Genomic DNA, 25131 nt, shown 5'->3' on the forward strand with positions numbered 1-25131 from the left:
TGTCCCTGAATAGATTACAAAGAAACCATTTCTCACAGATAACAAACCTGTCAGTGGTAATTTATTTCCTTAATGACTTTAGGGCAAACTACATTCTGATGGGTAGTTTGCAAATCAAGCTTTCTGTAGTTTGTTGATATGTAACTTGGACAACATAGTTGGATTACATTTTTATTTTTTAAGCTATTTTTACATTAAAAAAAAATGATAGCTTTGTTGATAGCATTCTTCCTTCCCCTAAAGTTTTATCTCTTTCAAAAAAAAAAAAACCAACAAAACAGAAAGGAAAGTATTTGCAAGTAATTACAAAAAGCAGTAGAAGAATTTTTTCTGAATCCAAAATAAGTGGTTTTTTGCAAAAGGGATTGAAGTGATCACCTGCTCAATACCACATTGTACTAATGAATGCAGAGGAAGCACTGCCACAGCAAAAGTTTTGAGCCATTCTATAATGTCTATTCAAATATTTTTGGTATCAAGTTTTGCTCAGTAATATTGATCAAATTATCTTAAGCAGTATAGTTCCTCTCTGCATTCTGTCATTCATTTGTCCACGACACTGTCTTCTTTCAATGTTCTGACAGCTGATGCTTTTTGGAGCTGCAGTAATGTAAGGATAGGCGAGGCAATGCTCATGTAAAGAGATAGCTACTTAAACTAACATTATGGAAAAACAATTTTGAGGGACACAAGCCCTTTTTTTGGTCTCAAATACAGCAGGAAACTTTAAAATTGAAAACAGCTGCTCAATTTACATGAATGTGCCCAGTTCCCAAGAGAAAAGCAAGGTGCCAGTGCTTCAAAGATAGCTCCTAAGAAGCAGGTTCTGTCCAACCTTTCTTTTTGCCATTCCTTCAGCTGTCAACTTCAACCACATCATTTAACAGAAAGCTGCTTAGCAAGAGAACAGGAAATACCTACTTCTACAGAGTCCAGAATACAGGCACCCAAGCCATAATCTTCTAGATGCTACCTGTAACAAACTAGAAGAATTTTATTTACCTGGCCCAACTGTGGACAGAGGTCTCATGAACTTGTACAGTGATGGAGATGAATGCAGGTTGAATACAGGTTTAACAACAGCCCCCTGCCTGCAGCACACTCACCTATGCTAGCTTTCAATTCTGCTCCTTCTACAGCTTGACTCTGGCCTCTAAAAAAATTCAAACATCTGCAGAAAAACGCACTAATACCCCAGAAGTAATGTTCAGTTCTGTGCAACAGGTAGTTCAGCATGACACCAAGCATTCTAACATCTTGTCCTTCATGCCATCTGACTGAAAATCATCATTCTGTACTTATGTGCATAATATACTTAGAGAATACTCAAGTCTCTTAAGTTTCTCTGGCAAATTTTAGACACAACCCATTTTTCTACTGTCTTAAAATATTTTAAGATTGTCCTATGAGCTCATTTCAGCACTAACACATTATATACATATTTTTACTTGATAAATATTTACTTTTTAGTTCACAGGAAAACTTATTTTTCTAGCAAGATCATGAGCACATTTTTTAAGCATTACCACAGACACAAAAGATTCATGTGGGATACTTTTAGCACTGGTAATGTCAGGACATTCTCCAGTTACTTCACACTACTGGTTAAGGTTAAAGGATAGTGCTAGCAAGCATTTGAAGTTGATGAAGCTTTTCTTTTCTTGCTAAGACATAAGAACACATCACAGGCAGTTTTGTTGTAAACTAAGAAAAAACCAAGGAATGTATCTATTACCAAGGAAAATAAACTCTGCAGCACCTAAAATAGGAGTCATATTTGGGAACACAGATGTAGCTTCACAAAAGACACTTACAGAAAGTTCTGTCTGCCTAGTCATCTAACTCTTTCAACTAGGTTTCATGTAGACCTAACTGTAAAAACAAAGCCAGCAACAAGCAGAATCAATAGACAACAAAAAGCTTTTGATGTAAGGCAATTGCTTCACTTTTAACAAGGTGAGAAGAAAAACAGTGTAGTTTATGGACCAGCCAGTCAGTATTTGAGAGGTAGTCTAGTTTTTCATTTGACTGAGAGAGGTAGAGCTGGTTGAGAAATCAATAGCTAAGGCCAGTCAAATTCATATCTCAAGTTGCTAAGATGGCTCAGCCTGAGACTGCTAATGTCACAAGGGATTCAGCTGTCTTGCTCATATTTATTCACTTTTATATGGGAAAGGTTCTTTTAAAATATCCAGAGAGAATGCTCCCATAGATAGCCAGCAAAAAAAGCTTAACTACATTTTGGCACGTGCCAAACAATTAATACAGGTTATACAGATTATGACTGTGAAGGTTAAAAAAGCTAAGTTGCTCTCCTCATTTGGCAGATCAATATTACTACAAAAACACAGACATACCAAGTACTAGAGGCAAGTTTTAAATTCCATATGGTTTACCTGTATAAAATTCTCCATCCATTTTTTTTCACACATTAAAAAAACCCAATTATTTTAGAGATGAAAGCCAAAAAGACATGAGGGTCATAGAGTCAACAGGTAATAAATTCCTTGTTAAAGACATCTGAGTACAGAATCATACATAATGCTCCCTTGTATTGATGTAGGCTCTTACAGGTCCTGAGCTTTGTGGGTATCTGTTGCTCCAATTTTTGTAGTGAGTTTGCTGATAAACAGGATACATAGGCTGAAGATCCTCTCGCTCCTGTGGCTCTTCAGCCCCACAAGTAAGTTGCCTTCCATTCACAGTTTTCTAAACACACATAAGAAGTAATAAGTTTCATAGTTCATGTATAGAACCTGAAATTCCTATTCTTGGAAAAGCTTTAAGCAAAATCAAAGATACATTATCTCCAAGACAGCCCTATGAATAAAGAAACAGGAACTTATAAATTTCCCTAAGAGACAGTTGACTTCAAATGCTTGTTTCAAATGAAGTTGGACTCTAAAGATCAATAAATCTAAAGAGCAAACCAGCAACTACAAAAATGTCTGTCAACACTCCTCTGCTTTATATTACTCACCAAGAAATGAAAGCTGGAGTGTTTAAGTATTTAAATTAGTCATCAAACTACTATAGGATATTAAAATGGTACTGCCACTTTTCACTTAACTCACACAATCAAACAGTTATTGACCAGGATGGACAAATATTTTTTGTTCATGAAAACCAACATTTTATTTTATGGAATAAGATGAAATCAAAGCTTCAATCAGGAATTCAAGCCATCTTATTATTTACCATGTGCTGCAAGTTTCCAGCATCTCTCTCTCTGTACTGGCTCTGCAAAGTAAAATGTTCTTTCTGAAAGAAGAAAAGTTACAGGGGAAACAAGGCAAGATTCAAAACTGCAGAACAGCTTTGGTAAATACAAAAAACCACCAGTCATCCCAAAATACACTCTGCCTTAGGTAGTGTCTTATCTGGTTATCATTTAGAATCCTTCTTACAATCCAATGGTGACTGGAAAAAAGATGAGGATCAGTCAGGGTCACCTGTCCCAGCTGTGTTCCCTCTCCCAATATCTTGTCTCCCTCCCAATATTCTGTGTACACCCCAAGTCCATGCTGGCAGGGCAGTACAAGCAGCAGAATAGGTCCCAATGCTGTCCAGCAATAAAAAACTTCCCTGAGTTATCAACACTATTTTCAGCACAAATCCCAAACACAGCCCCATACCAGCTACTCAGCTACTGCAAAGAAAATTAGTTCCACCCCAGCCAAACTGCCAACAATAAGAGATGAGGTTCAAGATCAGCTAAGGAATCTGGAGGTGAACAAGTTCAGGGGACCTGATAAGATACATTTGCAAGTTCTGAAGACACTTTCACAGGAAGTGACTAACCCACTATGCACCTTGTTTTAGAAGTAGTGGCAAGACTGTGGTGCACACTGTCTGAGAAAGGGGAAATAAGACCCCCAGGTCTAAAAACAGATGACCTGAGAAACTACAGGTCAGCCACACTTCAGTGCCCAGCAAGATGAAGGAGCAGAAACTATGCTAAGGCATATAGAAAATAAGGAGATGGTGGGTAACCATCATCATGGATTCACTAAGGGCAAATTGAGCCTGACAAATTTAGTGGCTGTCTATGACAGTATCATAGTGTTGGTGGAAAAAGGAAGAGCAACTGATGTCACCTACCTGGACTTATGCAAAGCATTTGATGCTGTCTCACATGACATCTCTAAACCGAGGAGACATGGATCTGATGGGTGGATGACTCAGTGGATAAAAAACTGACTGGATGGTCACACTCAGAGATGGCTCATTGCTGGCTCAAAATCCAAGCAAGGACCAGTGACAAGTGACATTCCTCAGGGGTCCGTATCAGGACCAGCACTGTTTAACATCTCTTTGGCAACATGACAGTGGGATCAAGGTACCCTCAGCAAGTTTGCAAGTAACAGCAAGCTGTGTGGTGTGGTAACATGCTGAAGGCAAAGGGATGCCCTCCAGAGGGACCTTGGCAGGCTTGAGAGGTGGCTCTGTGTGAACCTTGTGAAGTTCAACAAGGCCAAGAGAAAAGTCCTGCACCTTTCAGGTGCAATCATAAACACAGGTAAGAGCAATCATAAACACAAACACAAGCTGGGCAGAGAAGTGATTGAGAGCAGTTCTGAGGAGCAGGACTTGGGAATGTTGGTGGATGAGAAGTTACTTCATGCAGAACCATTGAAATCTCCCTTTTTTCACGTTTATTTTTTTCTTCACCATTATGATAGAAAAACTTCATTTGTGAAATGGACTGTTTTCAAACATCCAGTTAATCACCAACTGCCTGAGTTAATGGCTGATTAAATCACACCAAGTAATGCCATCTAAGAATTACGATTTAGGGTACAGTTTGTACTCTGGTATCATCACTCCTAGTAAAGTTCTTCCTTTATGCTACACTTAGTACAGGACCACAATAGGCTAAAGCAACACCTTTGCACAATTGTATGTATTTTTTTTTTTGAAATTCCATCTTTTCCCAACAGTATCACAGTGCTAGCAGCAACACAAAGTAGGCTAGGTTGCTGATCTTTGTGCAGAAGCCCCTCCACAAGTATTCATACAGGTAGGTAACATTTCCAGTGGTCATATATCCGTATTCTTACTTTCAAGAACTATTTTGAAGAGAACCCAATCTCAGTAATATTTTGTTCTTACCTTCCTCTTAACTTTTTACCTTTCCACATTTGTTTAGTAAAGTTTTGAAGTAATTTTGAGTTAAGTTTTAATATGTAAAATTTCTTCAAAAATCATCTAATATTTCCTAATATTTTCCACTCATCCAACAGTTATTTTTTACCATCTTCACAGGTTTATTTTTCAACTTTAGTTTGTCAAGCTTTTTGTCTTATAAATCTATTTCAAAGTATCCCCTCCTGCCCTTAAAGTCAACGTGCTTTTGCTTCTCAAGTCCTAAAATGCAGTCTGCATTTCTGAGAATATGTGACTTACTACTTAGCAGGCAGTGTTGCTCCTTCAAACCTGAGCTGAGAGCATGAGTTCACCACACAAGGAGACAAAACACACATGGGGAACAAAAAAAGTCCCATCTCCACCAAAAGCTAATGTTCTTTAAACAAAAATCAAAACAAAACAACAACAAAAAATCTGCTTGCTTGAGGAATTCTACCAACAGTGGATGTGGACATGATTTAGAGACTCACTGGAAACCAGAATAGCATGTGTCTCATTCTAACCCCAATCTGGTAATTTTGTTTTTCCTATTGCAAGATCCTTCATCAATACAGATTATTTTATTGATGCACATTTTGTGTTCCCTTCCATTCAATCTTGTTTGTCTAAACAGTTCTTTGGTTTAAGGCAAATAATAACAATACTGCTTCCTTTTTCATCAAGGAAGAGATATTCCCACCTGTATAAAAAGCATTAGGAAAAGAAATAGAAGAGTGCAAGTGAACCATAATCCATAAATGAATCAGTATTATACTAGGTTTAAGGGCTCAGTGGCTGATGTTTTCAAATTTGATTCAGAAACACCATCATTTGATAAATGGTATTTGATACTTTTAATGGTGCTAAGACAACTTCATATTTTTCTTTCCTGTTTTGATCAGTAATACAAATATTACAGTTAAAGAACTCTACTTGTCTAAATAGTGAGGCATTCTTCCAACCTGCAAGTCTCAAGTCAATCTTCTCATGGCCAGACATACCTACTGGGCTGCATTTCCCTTATCCACTCCTATTTCTATAGTTACAGAAGAGCCTTGTTAAATGCTAAATCCTTCAACAACTCTGAATGCTGCACTGCATTGTGCAAAACATGTTTTTTTCTTTCCTTCAGAAGTACCTGTCAAATTAATAATAACTTCAGTTCTTTAACATTGTCAAAGACTGCCCATCTTAAGCATGTTTAGAGGAAAGTAAGTAAGTTTTTGCTTCTTAGCAATATATTGTTTGAAACAGTGAAGCTTACTCTAATGATGCCAAGGACTCCCAGAATTAGTGCACCCTCTTACACTCCTTTTTAAAATATTATTCAATAGAAAAATTCCTGTTTAAGCCACTGGAAATATTCCATTGCTCAACTTCTTCCTTATTCGCCTCAAAACCCACATTGTTAAGCAGAGATTCCTCTCTCAACAAGGACATAACCTTCAGGCTGCTCACCACTCTTTCACATTACCTGTAATAGATAGTTCTGAGCAACAGAATAGCGTTTCCATGGCAATGATTATTAAAAGAATACCTGGACAAAAGTAACAGTGCTGTTGACAAAAGAGTTGACAAGTCTTCATAGTAAATAAAGCTATAATGTAATTTTTTTCCATTGTATTTTTACGCTTTGGACTTTTGCCTTCCTCTTTTAGGGCCATAAGTGAACCAGTTTTTCTCAGTTCTGAAGTGACTCACAAGAACACATGAATTGGTATCTTCAAATACCAGTACAGAGAAATTATGAGTACTCAGTTACACAGTACTTGTACATACTGATAGCTCATTATTAACACAAGCAGGTAAATGAGAATGTATATTTAAAGTAAACTGAAAGTTTCCAAGTCTCAAGAAGTATCCATGAAAGATACCGGCCGTCCAGTACTATTCACAGGTCCAGTTAATTTCTCTTCATTTTAATGCCATCACCTGCTGACTCAGATATGCATAAAATCAGTTAAATACTGATTGCTGGAGTACAAAAAGGAGAATTTCAGCTGAAATTAATACTGTAATATTAATAAGTACTGAATCTTAAATACTTTAAAGATAAAAAAAAAACTACTTGTCCATGATTTGAATAACAGCAGAGATGATTGAAAAACTAGCACATTATTTATAAAAACTTACCAGAATCAGCCTAAATTGAATAAATCCACTTTCAATTCTAAGTTATTGTGAGTATGCAGAAGACACCATTTAAATTCACTCCTTTACTTTGCACCTTTGTGCAGCCTATCATTTCCACTCAGGCTGAACTGATCATCTGTTGTGGTTGACAAAGCAGTGACATTTCCCCTACAGTTCTTTTTAGAAGATCCAGAAGTTTACATCTTAACTAGCCAGTGAGAGGCTCACCTGGCATCTCATTCTGGGTAGGCACGACAGCAATTGGAACACCAGGTAGTAGAGTGGTGAGTACAGACATTTAGTCACAGGATGAGACATCCTGACAGGCTGCTAACTTTTTTCTCTTGCCTCTTTACAGCTATCCAAATGTTGGCTTGGTACACCAAAACAACACAACCAATCACTTCTTAGCTAAAGCAAGTATTTTGACATTTATTTCTGTTAGATAAAATGAAGCTCTTGCCTCAAGCATAACAGAGTACATACTGATTAGAGGCAGTATCATCTAAGAAGACAGCCTCCAGCTCCAGGTCTTTTCAGTTCTGGAGTTCCACAGACAGAAAGACAGGTACGCTAACAGTGTTGTGGCAACATCCATTTCTTAAATAAAATCTGGCTAACACCTAACCTGAAGGGGAATCTTTCTCCTCCCAAAACAACTTAAAACTCTGTTTATCTAATTTGTGGAAAACAAATATTCAATTCAGTCTCTTTATGATTTTTTCTCTATTTACAAAATACATTTTCATAAAACATTTAATTAAACATTCCAAGAATACAGTCAGATTCAGCATAAGTTCTTTAGTACCCGTTAACAGAAATCACAGTAAGCACAACCTAGAAAAAATTCAGAGACAGCAAAGTTCTGAAGAGGAAAGCAATAAGGTACACATTCTCTTATGTCTACCTCCTTTATAAGTTGCTCTGTAAAGGACAAATAAATGCATTTCCTAGTGTTGTAATTTTGCCATCTAGCAGCACTACAGATGCACAAATACCACAATAGACCATATATTTTGATTCTATAAGCAAGAGAATATTTTTCAAATACTTTAAGCAGAAATATTAGCAGAAGAGTAATTCATCAAAAATTGCAATTGTTGAGTACTGTAGTAATAGAAGAAATAGCCTGGATGCCCATCCTGAGCACAGAAAAGCACTGGTTCTTTTGTATCATCTTTGGTACTTAACCACCTTTAAGGTAAGAAGATGAAGACCTATTATTCTTTATGCCAACAAAATGTTTTCTACCTTCACAATGTTATAATCATCAGGCTGCTACTACTAGATCCACTACTATTGCAGCAGTGGATCTCAGAATATTTTCCTGCTTCACTCAGCAACAATATACACAAGTATTACCCATTGTAACATTTATGACATAAGGAAGGCTTTTATCAGCAACTGCTATTTGCTGAACTTTAGTAACCATCAATCACAAAGAAAATCTACAAGAATATTTTCAATGTTATTAAGAAGTCCATCAAAATCTTTCTTAAAGGTAGGTGAAGATTTTTCCCCCTTTTCCCCCTCTATGAGAAAGGACTTTTATAGGTCCTTAAAATTGCAAAAATACATCATAGTATTGGAAAAATGATATTTCTTATTTCTTATAAACAAATTATTATTTTAATTAGCTCAGTGTTATGATTTGGCACATCAGTGCTTAGAATCACATTATTTATGGTATGTACTGAGGATGGAACAAAAATTTTATTAAAAACAATTACAATCTAATTCTTACAAATACTGATAGATGACGGAAATTTTCTTCAACGTAAGCAGAAATCTAAAAAAATCTGACTGATTCATGTAATATAAACACACATACACAAGAGACTTTAGGGGCCATGGCAAGGATCTATAACTGACATTAGCTTAAGTAACCTCTCAAGAACAGGTCTCCTCTACAATGCCTAGTGCAAGAGAAGCCTGAATTCACCTGGGGTTTCCCAAGCACTCTAGTCAACTTCAAAACCGTGCTGTAAGGAAGAACCTACCCTTCCTTGCTCCCCACTTACTCAAAGTGTTTCATTTGCTAGAATCAGCTTTCCAGTGCAACCTCTAAAAGTTGGTTTGATCAGACTACACCCACACAAACATTAAATGCTGGTAAAGAAGTTTCTTGCCTATTGTTGTCTTGCTTGGACAGCATTACTTCAGATGACAAGAAGCTACCCCTGAAAGCACATGAAAAATTCAACTGTTTGTCATGAAATTGGTATGGGGTCATTTGCTGCTGGTAAATGCAAGCAGAAAAGATAAAATTAGAAGTTACATAATTGCAAATATTTAAAAGCGATTTAGTAATCTTCAACGAGGCTCAAACTCTTATTTTGGTAGATTAGCCACGTCAAAGCCCAAATTTCAACCTATCCCCACCCCTCAACCGTTAATAACTCAAAAGATTGGCAGTTGTTACCAGCAAGGGAGCTTTTGATCAGGTCAGTTTTTAAGTTTACAAGCATAATTTTTCCCTTTTATGAAGACTGCTTCATAAAGCTATGTATATTCTCTTACCACAGAATTTCAACTATAGATTTTTCTAATTCAAAAGGAGCTGTGTCTGTCAAAGGCTGTTACAAGTTTCCACCTCTAAGGATGACTTTAACATTATAGATAACAGATCTGGATATCACACACGTAGAGAAACAGCTTGGTTGTGAAACCATTGGAAGGTTTCCATATATTACTGGGATGACAAAATCAGACCAAGTTAACATAATAAAGCAAAGTTAACACTTTCCTTAAGTCAATTTAAGATGCATATAAACACTTACTCACCTGAAGCATAGCTTCTTTCTGTGGCACTGACAACGTTCTCTCTCCAAATGAGGCTGGTTTGTGAGTGGGTGGAAGATCAATCCTGTAGTAAAAGGGGGAATGAAATATAACACATCATGTTTGTCAAGTCCAATTGAATGGTCAGATAATAACTGCCAAATCATCCAGCATTCAGTACTCAGGGACGAACACCTTTCAGTCAGCAATGACTCAGATGTGATATATTGTAATGGAATATGTCTACCACTGGCTATTATTCAGGAAGACACTTTTTGTAGAAAAGCACTATCCAGAATTTGTTATTTATTGCATCCTGTGTTTAGCAGACTGAACTTCCCCCCAAACACTTCAACTAAGGAGGATTAGAAACTACTGGTATCTAACATAGTTTCTAAGTTACGAGATACAGTTTGAACAACTTTTTAAATTACAGACTTCCCTTAGAAAGGGAAAGCCTTTACTAGCAATTCTTACATGCAAGACCTTTTCAATTTTAACTTTCTCAGTGAAAGCAAATGGTTATAAAATAATTTAAATGTTTAAGATCATTCATAGAAATAAGCTTCAGATACAGAATTTAAGAGAAACCATGTTAAAAGTTGCTCAAAAGAAGACTCTTGATTCATCTTGCTAGCTCAATCCAAATGAGGAAACTTATTTTATGCTAAAGGTTCTTAGTTATTTTACTTTAGTTCTCTTTAACTATATGAACAACATCTCTAATTCAGTTTTAGTGTTAACTGTATATGGGATTTAAGAAACTGTATATGGGATGTAAAAAGACATATATTTACAAATATTGTATGCCTTTGTTACTTTTTTATGCATGTTCCAAACAGAATCTAGACATCATCCCCTTTAACTGACAACATCTTCTCAGACGTTTTTGTTTCCTTCTTTTTTGTTTGATCATATTGAACAAAGTAAACTGCAAGTCTGTGCCACAGGCTTAAAGAAATAACCAAAATTCCAGAAAGCACAAGAAATCAGTAAGCATGGATCTGTGGAAGCTTGCTTAATTTTACAAACATTTCAGGAATTATTTTAGGGGGCCTTCACATTTGCAAAGCATGGCCAATTTACCTTGCAAGTTAGATCTGCAGTTACAAGAAACTAGCAGTCACTGGCACCAGTCAAGAGGGAACCCTTTTTTGCCCTCCAGTTAAATCTATGAATAGTTTTCTTTCAAAAAACCCCAAACTTCTCATGAGATAAAGCTCTTTATTACTTCCAAAGTAATTCTTACCTTCCTTATTTCTTTTTCAGAAATGTGTGATTTCACATTTGTGTACTCTGAAAATAGAGCCCTGAAATTAAAAAAGCTGAATAGCTGCTAAATTAAGTCAGACTTAAATTACTGTACAGAACAAACTCTTTCTGCATATCGCTTTCAACTGAGTAAGAAAAAAAGTCCAACACATACTCACACTTTGTCAAGATAGGCTGGCCTTTTCTTCCTTGGGGTCAGCAGCACTGTCACAAAGATGGTAATGATAAAAAGAGCAAGGACTGCTCCAATCACAGCCCCTGCTACAGCAACAGAAGATGTCTGCTTAAAGGGCACATCTGCAATGTGATAGCATAGGTTACAACTATAAGAAGTTCATATACTTTTAAAACTCAGATAAGCTACTTCAGCGTTGTTCTGAAAAATGCTTCTTCCTTCCACGGCCAAACAGAAAACCTTGCCCTGCACTAGCACTTTTGCAGTATTGCTTCAACTTACCCAACTAAACAACTGGGGAAATTAAGAGAGTTCATGAAATCAAAATTTTTGTTTTAAAAATTTTATGGACTACTTTTATTAAGTATGAGCAGCATGCTTTCATTCTCAATTTCAAGGTAAGATGACATTACAAAACATATGATTTGCACTTAAATAAGCTAACAAGGTGTTAATTCAAAAACCTAGGCAACTATGGTTTATTGACAATCTTCCTTTAAAGGCACTTAAGTTTGCAGAAAGCAAAAAAGAAAAAACTTAAAATCAGGGTAAAAAACCCCATATACTAACTACTAGAAGCAATGAATATGCAAACAAACACTAAACACTTGGCTTACACTTATTAAAGCAAACCCTAAGACCACCTATCATCTTTAGGACTTCACACTTCAAGCTACAAGAAAGTAATTTTTATAAACAAATTTTAATAAAGGGAGAGAAAAAGCTGTGTTTTTTTCCTTTTACAGCATTTTTCTTTTGACCTTAGCATTGTGAAATCCAATGCTGAACAACTCCCATACTGAATTAGCATACTTGTCAGTCTTTAAAGGCCACTCCTTTCACTATGCTTAGAAATCAAATTTTAAGTCTCAAAACTGGAAAAGCTGCTAACATACTTTAACTTAAAATCATCAGTGCTTTAAACTAGTGCCAACAGGCTCAACAAAAAGTTTCACAATTGGAATAATTCATGTCAGCTGCACTAAACACTTACCTACAAAATTTAGGCAGCATACATTAAATAATGCTCTCAATTTACATTGAGTACTGAATCACAAAATTCAACAGCGAAGAAATTGAAAATTAACACAGTTACCTTCAATGTATTTCTAAAATCTATTATTATTCAAATGCAACACAACCATTCTCTATTTAATCTCTTACTGACAGAAATTTTGAGAACCTCTTCAGCTGTATGTTCTATTCACAGATAAAAACCCTGAGACTATACAATATGATTTATCAATTCCTCAGATTTCTTATGTTGTTCTGCCTGCATGCTGGAAAGCTGAGCAAAACCCCTCAATTAAAAAAAACAAACAAAAAACAACCTAAAATACAACACTTGATTTGCACTCTAATAAAAAATTCCTGTCCCCTCACTGTTATCAAAGATCTGACATGAACATTCCCCTGGGATTGCACTCACAAAGTATATTTAAGTAACTTGAAAAAAACTGAAATAAGCTTTTTTTTGTGCCTTCTTTAATGTTAAGGAATAAAGTCCTAGAGTAACAACTTGCAGAAGTTACTTTGCTCCTCAAAGATGAACGCAACATACCACCCTTAGTTTATATATCGTTTTTCCTGGCATAAGCTCCATGTGTCCATCAGATACCAGCCTGGACACTATAAACTGTCCTGGCTTTGGCTGGGATAGAGTTAATTTCTTCTCAGGAGATTGTACAGTGGTTTGGATTCAGCATGAGAATAGTGCTGATAACCCACCATGTTTTGATTTTTGCTAAGTTGCGTTTATCCTAAGTCAAGGACTTTATTTTTTGTGTGTGTGCCTCTCTCATGCTCTGCCAGTGAGGAGCTGCACAAAAGAAAACTAGGAGGGAGCATAGTTGGGACAGATCACATGAAGAGGACAAAGGGATATTTCACACCACAGAACATGCCAAGTATATAAACTGGGGAAATTACCCAGAAAGAAGTATTGTGCATCACTTGTTTGTTTCCCCCACTTCATTATCCGTTACTATTATTATTATTATATTTTACTTTGTTTTCAATTAAACTGTTCCTATCTCAACCTACAAGTTTTGCTTTTAATTCTCCTCCCCATTCCAGCAGGGTGGGAAGAAATGGGGGTGGGGAAAGCAAGTAGTTGTGTTGTGCTTAGCTGCAAGCTGGGCTTAAACTACGACACAAGAATACATAATTTTTCCTGAAGAATGGCCACGTGAATCAGTGGAAGGGTCACCTAACTACTGCATTTTAACTGGCTTGAGTTTAGTTTACATTGGGTGCCCTCTTCTTGAAGTGCGAAAATCTCAACTAACTAATATACATTCTTAGGTGTAGAATTCTTGAAGATGCTTTGGCCTTGTGATTATATCAGAAGAGTTCCTTGACTGCTTCATCCTAACTTCATGGTGCCTTTTCTTCTAGTAAATTCTGCTATCATGTCAAGACATCATAAAGTGTTATAATTTCAATCAAAGCCCACCCATTGAGTCTGATTTTGGGTGAGATGACAAACACCCATTTACTTCTGAACATCAGGAAAAATAGTAACATCCCAGCACAGTGTCACACAAGAACTTAAATGCAATTATCACAGGGTACATTTCATTTGGTTTTTTGAATTGCTTTGGCAAAACATTGGTCTAACCAGCAGAATGATCATAAACCCAGACCACCATGACAAGCTGAACAAGCCAGAGAGCACCTAACATGTATGGTCCTAGCACCAAAGCAATTTAACCACCAGATGGTCAGGAATAGATGAGAATTGATTAATTCCAAGAAATATGGTTAAAGCAAACAAAGACAATAGAATGAAAAAACAAGACTATTTTGATGTATGCAATGCCTAGTTAGTTTATCAGCTGTGCTTAAAAACAAATGTTTTGGATGGCAAACACCCCCATTTTTCAATCATTCTCTTAATCTTAAAAGAGTTTCTGAAGACACTTGTTTTATAAGTTTATGCTCTCTTAGGTGAATACTAAACAGCCCATCTCAAACAGCTTAAACACTTTAGTTCATTCTATCCAGCCTCTGGGTTTATTGTGCTTTTCCATCTCCAATTTTTAAGAACAGACCTGTGCAACACTTTTGAACACTACCTATGTTCCAGAATGTAAGAAAAAGTTTATTCACACAACAGCCATTTGTACGTACAATCAATTCTTTTTACAGTAGACATAATGTACAAAACATTGCAACGCACGTAAGCCCTATCCCTATTAATAACTTCAACTCCAGAACATTTCAACTTCTCAACCCATAGGAATTAAATATATATATTTTTAAAAAATCAAAGCAAAAAATCCACAGAGACAAAAGCAAGATATCCCATGTGGAAAACTGGTTTATGGTTATGTTTATTTCCAAGTAAAACCATCTTTTAAAGATGATATATCAAGTTTTTTTTGAAGAGAGGTATAATCTCTTTATTCCAGAGATAATTTGGATCAGAACCCTCTGCTAGAAATTTCACTCCTTTTCTTGTGTTTGCACTCAAACTACAGATAACCACAATATCACTTGCTATTGTTTTTGAGACTGGTCAATCATGTATCAGTACTCCATTAATCCAAACCTAAACTTCAGTTGTTTAGGGATGCTTTTCCATTTGAATTTCAAATAAAGCTGTTGTCTTAATCTTTTTTAAAGACATGCAGTCATATGCAATCACAGTGTATTGTCTACAACACTCAATATAACTATTTTTGGGAAGCTCTAAATGCTGTAAGCTACCAAACATCATGAGGACAGAAAAGAACTTCCAGCATCAATGCTCATGGAGCAGCTGTAATTATGCAGCCTATTTCACATCAACGGTAGCAGACTTCTCCCTTTTCAGTTTTCAAATACTAATAGAGCCATATCAGCTTCAATTTCCTCAAGCTAAACATTTAAAAATGGCACTTTAAAAGATTTAATATTCTACTTATGAATTCATTGTTGTTCTGGAATTCATCTAAAGTTGTTTCATTCCTCCTCACATAATCAGCAGATTTAGTTTGGTGAATCTGCTCAAGATAAAGGAGAACTATTTCACATGTCAGACAAGATTTCCTATGTATAACAGATACAATGTCATTTTAAAGAACATGTAAAATCAGTATGGATTATATGCAGGGAAAACAAATCCACTGCGGTACAGAGACTGCACAGAGACTGAATTCCTGTTTCATAGACTCTAGTTGCACCACTAAAGAGTGTGCTTTCAATACCTAAAGTAGCAGTGCAAGTGTCTACTTCCCTACTAATAATCTGAAACTCTGGCTACCCTCTTCAAAGCAGGTATTGTTATTTAGTCCGAAGCAGCGTAAAACCGCTGTTTTAATTTCTGGTCATAGAAACTCTAATGCTTTTTGGCACCTGGGAAAATAAGCATATTCACATCAGCCTCCAGCTTTGGAATCTATAGGGGTGTTTTCTCCTTAGCTGTGTCCAATTAACCAGCTTTTAAATTCAATGGTAAGATTCCAACAAAGCCTCCAAAACAGGTCTCAAAAATTGCATACTGTGAAGTTGCAAAGAGCATCTTGTATGCATTAATGGGTTTTAACACCCTGCCAATTACAGGCCTAACAAAACATCTCACTGTATGTATATATACAGACACTAAAGTAAGCTTTAGAAATCAATGACTAAAAAAATAACCTTTCATCTTATTCAAATACAAGCCTTTGACCTGTTTACAGTTACTCCTCAAAATGTTGCTTATAAGTTAGTTTCAGTGCAATGACTTAACTTTTAAGTATATAGTTACAAGAAGGCTCATTAAAATGTTAAGAGGTATTCATTTTTATGCAGAAAAAACCCTAGAAAATAAAGCTTTAATTCTGCTGTAACTCATTTTAATTGGTAAAATATTTGCTATACAGAAGCATTAAGTTTACTGTGGATGGTACCTAGATCGGAGTAATTCAAAGCCCCCAAAGATTATATTTGATCATTGCCTTGGGTAAACTTATTTTTAAATCTGAGAGGCAGGACAGCCATTTTTTATTCTTAAACGATATTGAATGGCAACTTCAATTTAGTCTTTTTTTTTTTTTTTTTTAACTCTGACATAGACCAATATAAGCACTCTGTGTTAAAACTCAAATCTTAAACAGTAGTACAGCATTGGGAAAAAAAAGCAGCTCAAATACATTTTCCCCAGATTCAGTATTTCCATTGTGTCAAGTCACAATATAAAAACCTTCAAAAAAAGTTTCAAAAAGTTTATTCCTCCTCTTGTGTAAGTATAAACAATCTGAAAGTGACCAGCCAATGAAGTGAACTACAGGTACATGTTAGTTTTCAGTGGTTACTACACATACCACTCCCTCCGAGATATTACCGCGCCATCTAAGTGAGAAACAAAGTCATCTTCCTCATAAAATTCACCATGCATAAAACCCATTCCAAATGTTCCACCTTCATGGTAATCCACTGGTCTTTCATAACGGTCCTGGTACCTGTTAGTATTGTCAACATTGTTCAACTCAGGTTTTCCAGGGTCTTCTAAATAATCTTTAGATATTAAGTTCATTGGGTGCTTTGTTTCTTTTTTTATACTGCCAGGGTAAGAACCCATATCATCTGACTGAAGAACATCTATTTGGGACTCTTTTTGCATATCTGATGGTGGAATGTAGCTCTTAGCAAAGTAGTCACCGCGGAACGTCTTTCTTCTCTTATAGCAGACGGCTCCAACCAGAGTACCAAGAAGTAACAGCAAAAGAACCCCACCCACCACACAACCGACAACGATACCCCAAGTGTCGTCCTGCTTTGTTGGCAAGGTTGATGTTGGGAAATTTATTATTCTAGGTTCTGTGGCTAAACCTGTGGTGCCATCAGTCGAAGTATGCCAGGGAACCGTGGGCAGTCGAGTGGTAGTAGTAGGAGGATCTAATGGAAAGAGCAAAGAAGTAGACAAGACACAGAAAAGGCACAGAATGTCAATGCGAGCTAAATCAGTTAAGGGTTTATAAGAAAGCAAAGTTGATGGGTATGTTCTACAAGAATAGTTTTTCATTCTCAAGTTCATGGCACTATAGAAGTCTTAAATTACTCACAAGCTTTGAACTAGCTTCCTGACACATGGTTTGGAGTTAAGCTGCAGCAGTACAGCAAGTATGAGGATCGAACAAAATAAAAATAACCTTCAGGTACAAAATTTGCCCTCCTCAAAATAAGGAGATGGAGTTTTCCTACTCAGATGTTGACTAAACATCATTATTTACTTCCTCCAAGGAGGAAAAACTCAAGCAGTCCTCTAACCTTCCATCCAGCCATAGGGAATTCTGGAGCAAATTAATTGACTATGCCACAGTGTCAACTATTCCACATTAAATTCCACCTTTAGAAACAATTCAGGGCACTGAATATAAGAATGAAAAACCATGAGTTGCGTGCTCAGTCACATGAACTACTGATTTTAAGCTATTCTCTCAAAAAACATTTGTTTCATTAATAAAACTTACTCAGCCTCACCTTGGGATTAGTGAAAGCATAGTTAAAAATGGCATGTATTAATCTCAAAGTAAAATTTATGTTGAGCAAGGAGCCTTCAGGTTTTAAAACATTAAAAAATTGAAACATTTGAACCAAAAATTATATCTATGCATTCCTTCTATAAGTAATTTGATTCTTCATGCACCAAGAAATTTCCATATTAATTCCTCATTATAAAATATAAACTGATTTCATGTCAGGTTATGCATGTAAACAAGAGACGGCCAGATACCAAGCTTCTCCAGCATGCAGCTTTTTCCTTTGTTCTTTAGGTCTATTGGAGATGTATGCATCTCTATTGCAGGCAAGGTTCCAAGTGATGGGCTGATGACACGGAGACCATACCAATCAACCACAATATTATATACAACTCCACTTCTTATTTCTATGCCACACTGAAAAGAAGTTACTTTTAGCCTTGCTCATTACAAGCTAACTATTTTAAAATCAAAAAAGGAATTCTAAGCATGTTATTATAACTTGAACCTTTCAGAGAGAATATTGCATGGACAGCCTATTATATCATGCAATTTCGTTAAATGCCCATAAGCAAGATCCATGAAAGCAGTACTACCACCACATTAGAAGTACCCAAAATTTACCACCATAAAGTAAACCAGATAGAACTAGATCTTTGTCAAGCTCTCAGTTATTTGACAAATCACAATTAAATAGCCATAAGTATGATTTTTAATCTCACCACTCAGAGACAGACATACAATTTTCTCATACTAGACAGAATTCTCACATTTGTCATGATTACTACATACCTTGCTGCTGAATGCAACATTTTAAGCATAAGTAAAGGTTTACACAGTTTTTCAAAGGGCATAATTTTATTCCTTAACTACGTGAGAACTGATGGTTCGTTAGGGAACTATGCATAAATGGAATTAATTTGACAGAAGAGAGGAAACTGAACAAGAAAGATGCACTACCAAAATGAATAAGAGGAATTCAGATTATGATTTTAGTAGAAATTGACTTAAAGTGAGTTTGGTAATTTAACAAAGAAGTAGAGATTAAAGAATCCAAGTTTACCAGGGTTCTATGTCCCACACATCCCTAGGTCATGAAGTTCAAATCTCTCCTCCTTGAAAGGATATTTGCTTAAGACACAAGATTTATGACCTTAAAACACAATTTCAAACAGCACCAGTAAAATCCTTCCAGGCTATATATAGTTCTTTGGCTCTAATTATTTGGCTTTGTAATTGTTTTGCCTCTGATACTGAGGTCCTAAGTCTTATCTCTCCACAATCACAAGGATGTAGTATTTGTATCCTGGCAAATTTTACCATTGCATATATGAAATAAGCACAGTGGCAATTACAACCTTATTAATACATTCGAAATTCAGTGTTTTACAAAGTTTTTCCTTCAAAACTTCCCATTCATTTACCAGTTGTCAGGCTGTCCAGCTGCATTACCAGCGAGCACTAATTAACATATTAAATCAATTGCAAACACAGGATCAATTAAGCATTTGTTCATATGTATTCCTGCAATACATAACCATGATAGCTCTAAGATTTATTTATTTTGGTACTTTTTATTGTTGAAGAATGACAAAATTAAAACTGTACCTTCTTGTTTACAAGGTCAATTGCTACTAAGAATATGTGAGTTCACTTCTGACATCACCCAGAACTTTCTAAATGTAAGCTAATTTTTTTTTCTTCCTGTACCAAGGAAGTTCCCCAAATGGAGAACAACTTTAAGATGAGGAATGCCAAAGTTTTATGTCCACCTCATAATATTTTGCTTGCAAATAACATCTCAGATGTCATCTCCAAATGAAGAAAATGCCACTCATATCTGTAGCTATGAAAGATGACACTATTTCATTTCAGCAAGTTCTTTAATATTTCACATAATCACTGATAAATGTTTGACTTCTTAATGCTTTCCACAAAACATTAAGGGCATAATTTAAATTTTGTTTCATATGGCACTTTATGCAAAAGCAACAATTTCCTACTGATGACTTCCTTTAACACTTTATTTCGTACCCAATGTTTAACAGCTCTTGTCTCTTTCACTAATGTAGGCTTCGGTTGTTGCACAAAGCACAACATATTAAAATATCCATGTGGGTCAGGGAGCTGAAAGTATCAAATTCTGGAAAATACCTGGGTTTAGTTTAAATACATCTTGTTTACAGTTTTTGTTTCTTACTATGTTCTGGAGCCTGTTCAAATCCTTATTACATGTACCCTGCAGTAATGATGAAGACAAGCAAAGATCCCAACAAAATTTTTCTACCCTTACATAGCTACCACCCCCATTAAAATAAGAGACATAATTGAACAAAGCAAAACCCAATTTTCTGGTATGAATATAGCAAGAAAATTGTCTCCTTCCATTTCCTAGTTGGTTTCAAAGCCTTTGACACCGTTTTCTGCCAATAAAAGCATGACCTGCTCTTGATTTCAAATGAAGTTCTGATACTACCTCAAATTAAAGGACCATGGTCCCAGTGCAGTGCTTAGTTTTCACACTCTTAATTGTTTTCCAGATGTTTCCCATCAAAGCCAGTACCAACTTTCAACAGTGTCAGCTAGATATTTTTATTTTTCCCTTAAATGACTATTCTTGATATAGTTTTCTCATGTCTTACAATACCAACAACTTATCTTGGGCAGGGGAGTTTCTACCATTAAGTTTAGTAGAGGCATCCAACTAACATAACATGTTTCGCATCCCAAACACTACATCTCCCTGCTTCAATCCTCCTGCTACACCACATCCTTCAAATTTCTGGGACTCACTTCTGCTTCTGTTGCCAATCCAAAGCCAACAATAAGCCAAATGTCAGAGAGAAGAAAGTAGAAAGAGATGGATAAATCATCCCTAAAAATCAGATCACTATCATCAAAGTTTTAGGTTTAAATCCTGTCTTGGTATTATCAGCTTATCATTGTTAAAAAAAAAAAAGTCAACAACAGAACACAATACTCTTAAACCATAAACCATTTTGGATTTAGCCTACTATGAAGTATTTGAGAGGTAAAGTGACCAGTTCTACAACAGGTAAGATAATTCAATGCTGTCATAATTTATTTGGGTTAGAATTTGTCATATTAAAGAAACAAAGTTTTGGAAAAAAAGGTTCCTTGGAGACTTGCTGTGTGTTAACATAGACAGTCAAAGTCTGTCTGGTTCTAAAAGCCACAACAGAGTGGCCAGAAATAGTTCTCTCTATTTGCAAAAAACAATCCCACACAATTCAAGATGCAAATGTCCCCTTTTTTTGCCTCCTACAAGACAAGGATCTGCTATCAATTACATCTAATCCACAAGTGAGTTGGCTTTGAACAAATTACAAGATCTCTCTTTGCATACACCATTTTACTGAGTGGCAAGGACTGCCTCTGTATGTTTGCACAGATACATACGTGTCTTGACTTGCTGTTCTTGCTAAATCATCCTTAGATGTTAAGTACTTAAAAATTGAATAATAATTCTGTGCAGTTAGGTCTTAAGAATCAGCTCTTTCAACTGCTGAAAAGCTTATGTAGCAACTCCTTTATGACAGCAGGAAAGTCAGCTTTCCGTGGAGGAAGACTCAAAGTCTGAGAGCAAATGATTTGGAAATTTATGATTCTTTCTTTCTCCAGCCACTGCTACTCTAATGTCAAGTAGTCAGTGAGGATACTGCATAACAGTCTCCCCACAGTGTCTTGCCTACAAAGGTTTCACACTGCAGCTAAACATTTTCCTTAGGATTCTTTTCAGTGTGTGCTCCCCCACCTCTATTTTGGCAGCATAATACTAATATTGCTGTCAACAGTTTCTCTCATCAATCATCCACTTTCAAAGTTCAGTGTGCTTTTGTGGTTTCTAGCTGGGATTTTCATGCATCAGATAAAAGACTTTGGTATTTTTTTGGGACTCAAGAGAAACTTATTATTATTGTAACCTCCAGCATGGAAGACTGTTCAGGAAGACCACTGAAAATTCAAAGGCTACTAGACCAGGGAGCAAAAGCCCTTTGCTAAAGAGCAGTTTGTCAACATCCCACCAATATGTAATTTAGAAAATAAGAGAGTGCCCGTATTCACAAGGTGCTCTCAGAACAGAGGTTTATATATGAAGCAGCAAAACCTAAAACCAACTATCAGTCTCTGCTATGTTAATCCTCACAATGTCCACTCTACAAGAAGGTGACCCCTTGTGCTTACAAAATACACCTTTCTAGGATTGCTGCCTAACAAAGGCTGGGTTTACTTTTAACAAAAGTAATCTCTTCCAAAGGCTGTCATGACAGAAGAAGTATGTTCCAACCTTAATGCAAGCCTCACAGGTCACCTCTCCCTTGCAAGGGGAGAAAGGGAAAGCCTCAGTATACAGTATGAAGGTGAAAGAGTCAAGAAAACAAAATTCAATTCCTTGTGTAAGAAAACTGAGTAAATCAATATTGTACAAGGAAGAGCTTTATATATCAAACTGACAGCATGTTTTAGAAAACTTACTTCAATGCTTGAACTCCACTAGGAGCATGACTTGCTTTTGCTGGACAACTATGGAAAAAGTTTAGCTTTACATCATTGAATTGATAAAAATTGCAAAAATGACTAGGCCTTAAATGCCATATAAAAATAAGTACCACACTTCAAAAACTACTTGAGTATTTCTCTATTCCTATAATGATGTAGAATCTCCTGAAGCTGGAAGCTGAAGATACTATTTAGCTCCTGTCAACTACTTCTCTTTCATTTCTGTATTTCACTTCAAGAATATTAACAAGATTTAGGATCACAACAGAACTTATTAAAAATGTAGCTTTGACTTTAACAATGAATATCAGGACCAAAACCAATCTTTTGCTCAGCTATATTCCAAACCTACAACACATTTCAACTTAATAGGTATTTTTTTCTAGCAGTTAAAAAGCTTAACAACTACGAGCATGGTGACTGTTCAAAAACATTAACTTCATAAATCCTTTTTGACAGCTTCATAATTAAAATTTGAAAGATGGTGTGATCACACAGCTTTGTCTGTTAACTTCCAAGTTTCAGTTCACATTTTATACCAAGTTTTATGCAGTGGCTAAGAGCAAAGACAGAAAAATAAGCTAATTTATTATTTCAGCTTATTGCTCTACAGTACATCACTGCCATGTTTACTATTAATAGATACCTGGTGAGTTAAGTCAAATATTACAGGTGGTAAGTAAATTGATTATTGGTTACTTGCCCATCCTGCATCATTTAAGGGCTTTTCAATTAAGGAACCAATCACTTTGTAAAGTTATTTTCAAGAGTTACAATAGAACGTACTTAGTATTTGTTTCTGAGAACAATACAGGTGTTACACCAATAATTGCTTCACCTCTCCTTTTTTTATCAAATCTCCTATATACAAAAAATTTATACACAGTGCTTTTAATAATTTTGTCAGCATGATCAACATAACACTTTTAAAGACTGAAATTTACTGAGAGCTAAAACCTTTATTGTTACAGGTGGACTTACCTGGCAGAACCATGACACTGTATAGACTGCACAATAAGTGAGGCTCAGTTTTGTTGCTCCCTGAAAACAGCTAAGGTTTGCTAATTGCAGTTAAATTGCTACAGTAAAACCAAGTTGCTGAGCACAGCTGAAAAGCAGCACACACATAAACAGCGTCCATCAATTCACAGCAAACGCCAACTGCTGCAGCTTAACTATCTCTCACTGAGCTGTTTTAAACTCTGTAAGATTTGCATTAGGCTAGAACACAAACCATCACCACAGTCCAACTAGCCTGTATGCCTACCCTGCTTTTTAAAAACTTGATTCATTTTAGAAAATATTATCTAGGATTTCCTGGTTGACCTGTTTTAGTCTGTTAGTTGAAAACATAATTGGAATGACAACCTTTAATTTTCATGCATGACAGTCACGGTAAAAAGCATGAGGTCTATTTAGATCACATAACATTTACAGAACTGACAACTTGAAGAGTGGACTTGAAAAAAACTTTTCCCCATTCCTTAGAATAAGGCTGAGAACAAAGCTATAAACTGCACTGTTATTTTTTGAGCAAGTGTATTTGAAAGTTATATTTGAGTCAAACATTTTACCCCATTTAATGATGATTTTCTAATTTTTTGAATTGATATTTCTTACAATGTGCCAGTTTTTGTACTTGTTTTGAGACTGCTCTGCAGCCATGAAGTCTTCTCCGTAGAAGCAGCCTTAGAAACAAAACATCCAAAAGTAACTCTCACAGAAATAACTTTCATAACAATTGGCAGCACTTGAAATCTTTTAAATTATATAAAATTCTAGGTATTAAGTAGTTTACAAGTAATTCAACTGTCTCAAACTATTTAGAAGTTTCCAGTTAACTAGCTCATTGACTACACAGTTAGAACTTACTAGCTTTCCACAGTGGCCTACAGTGACTGACTTCAACATTATCATTCATTCTAAAGATACAGAGAACTGTCAAAAGTGAATTCTGACTGATATGGTTTCAAACATTTTGTACTTACAGTTTTAGTCTTATATTCTCATTTTAACTCAAGTGTTCATATGGAGTTTTAACAAAGAAGTCATCTATGTTTGTATGCACCATCTCTGCATTCTCTAATGGGCCAACATGTGCTTTGACTTAATTTACTTAATGAAATAACTAATGTCAAGAACTTACTGGAAAGCAGCAACACAATACAACATAATGAAGTTCTAATTTTCATGTCTATTATCTTCCTTCGAAACCCTATAATATTAGCATTTATTCATCAAGCTAATTTACTTAATCCCTTATGGAAATCTGAACAGCTTTTCCACATGTGTATAGAAGTATTCATGCTTACTGTAAGTCATAGTGCTCTTTCACATAAAAGGTGTCACAGTAAAACATTAATCACATTGTGTTAATGCTGCAAGGATGTGTGTTCCAGCAGCAGTAGTGCTACACAGACACACAAATTCTCTACATGGTACTAAGTAGATCAGCAAGAGTTCTGCATGAGGTATTTAACTTGATGATTACTGGGTATCTGCACCCTGAGAAAATGACACAAGTAACTGGTATAAAATGGACACAATTCAGAACATAACTCTAACTTCCTTAAAAGAGCATGTTTAGCTTTTCTAAACATAATTGTTTTCCTTCCACTAACATCTGTTTTCTCAATTTATTAAAGACAAGGTACTACTTATTGCAGTCAATGTGTC

The 25131-nt window shown here is 35.8% G+C and overlaps 1 protein-coding gene across 4 annotated transcripts in view; it reads right to left on the reverse strand.

Annotated features, from left to right (window-relative positions):
* Window positions 1-301: 301 nt before the first annotated feature.
* NECTIN3 (nectin cell adhesion molecule 3) overlaps window positions 302-25131 on the reverse strand; it is a 60297-nt gene continuing 35467 nt past the window's right edge. The window contains exons 6-9 of one of the 4 annotated variants that reach the window (XM_058044616.1): window positions 11472-11610; window positions 10045-10126; window positions 3199-3261; window positions 302-2709 (exon numbers count right to left, since the gene is read on the reverse strand). In XM_058044616.1, coding sequence (XP_057900599.1) covers window positions 2533-2709; window positions 3199-3261; window positions 10045-10126; window positions 11472-11610 — 461 coding nt within the window. In that variant the 3' untranslated portion in view covers window positions 302-2532. Of the gene's footprint in view, window positions 2710-3169; window positions 9441-10044; window positions 10127-11471; window positions 11611-16665; window positions 17351-25131 lie in introns of those variants that run through there. The other 3 variants (XM_058044626.1, XM_058044635.1, XM_058044609.1) reach the window with 3 other exon arrangements.

The sequence above is a fragment of the Melospiza georgiana genome, chromosome 2 (assembly GCF_028018845.1).
Source record: "Melospiza georgiana isolate bMelGeo1 chromosome 2, bMelGeo1.pri, whole genome shotgun sequence".
NCBI classification, from domain to species: Eukaryota; Metazoa; Chordata; class Aves; order Passeriformes; family Passerellidae; genus Melospiza; species Melospiza georgiana.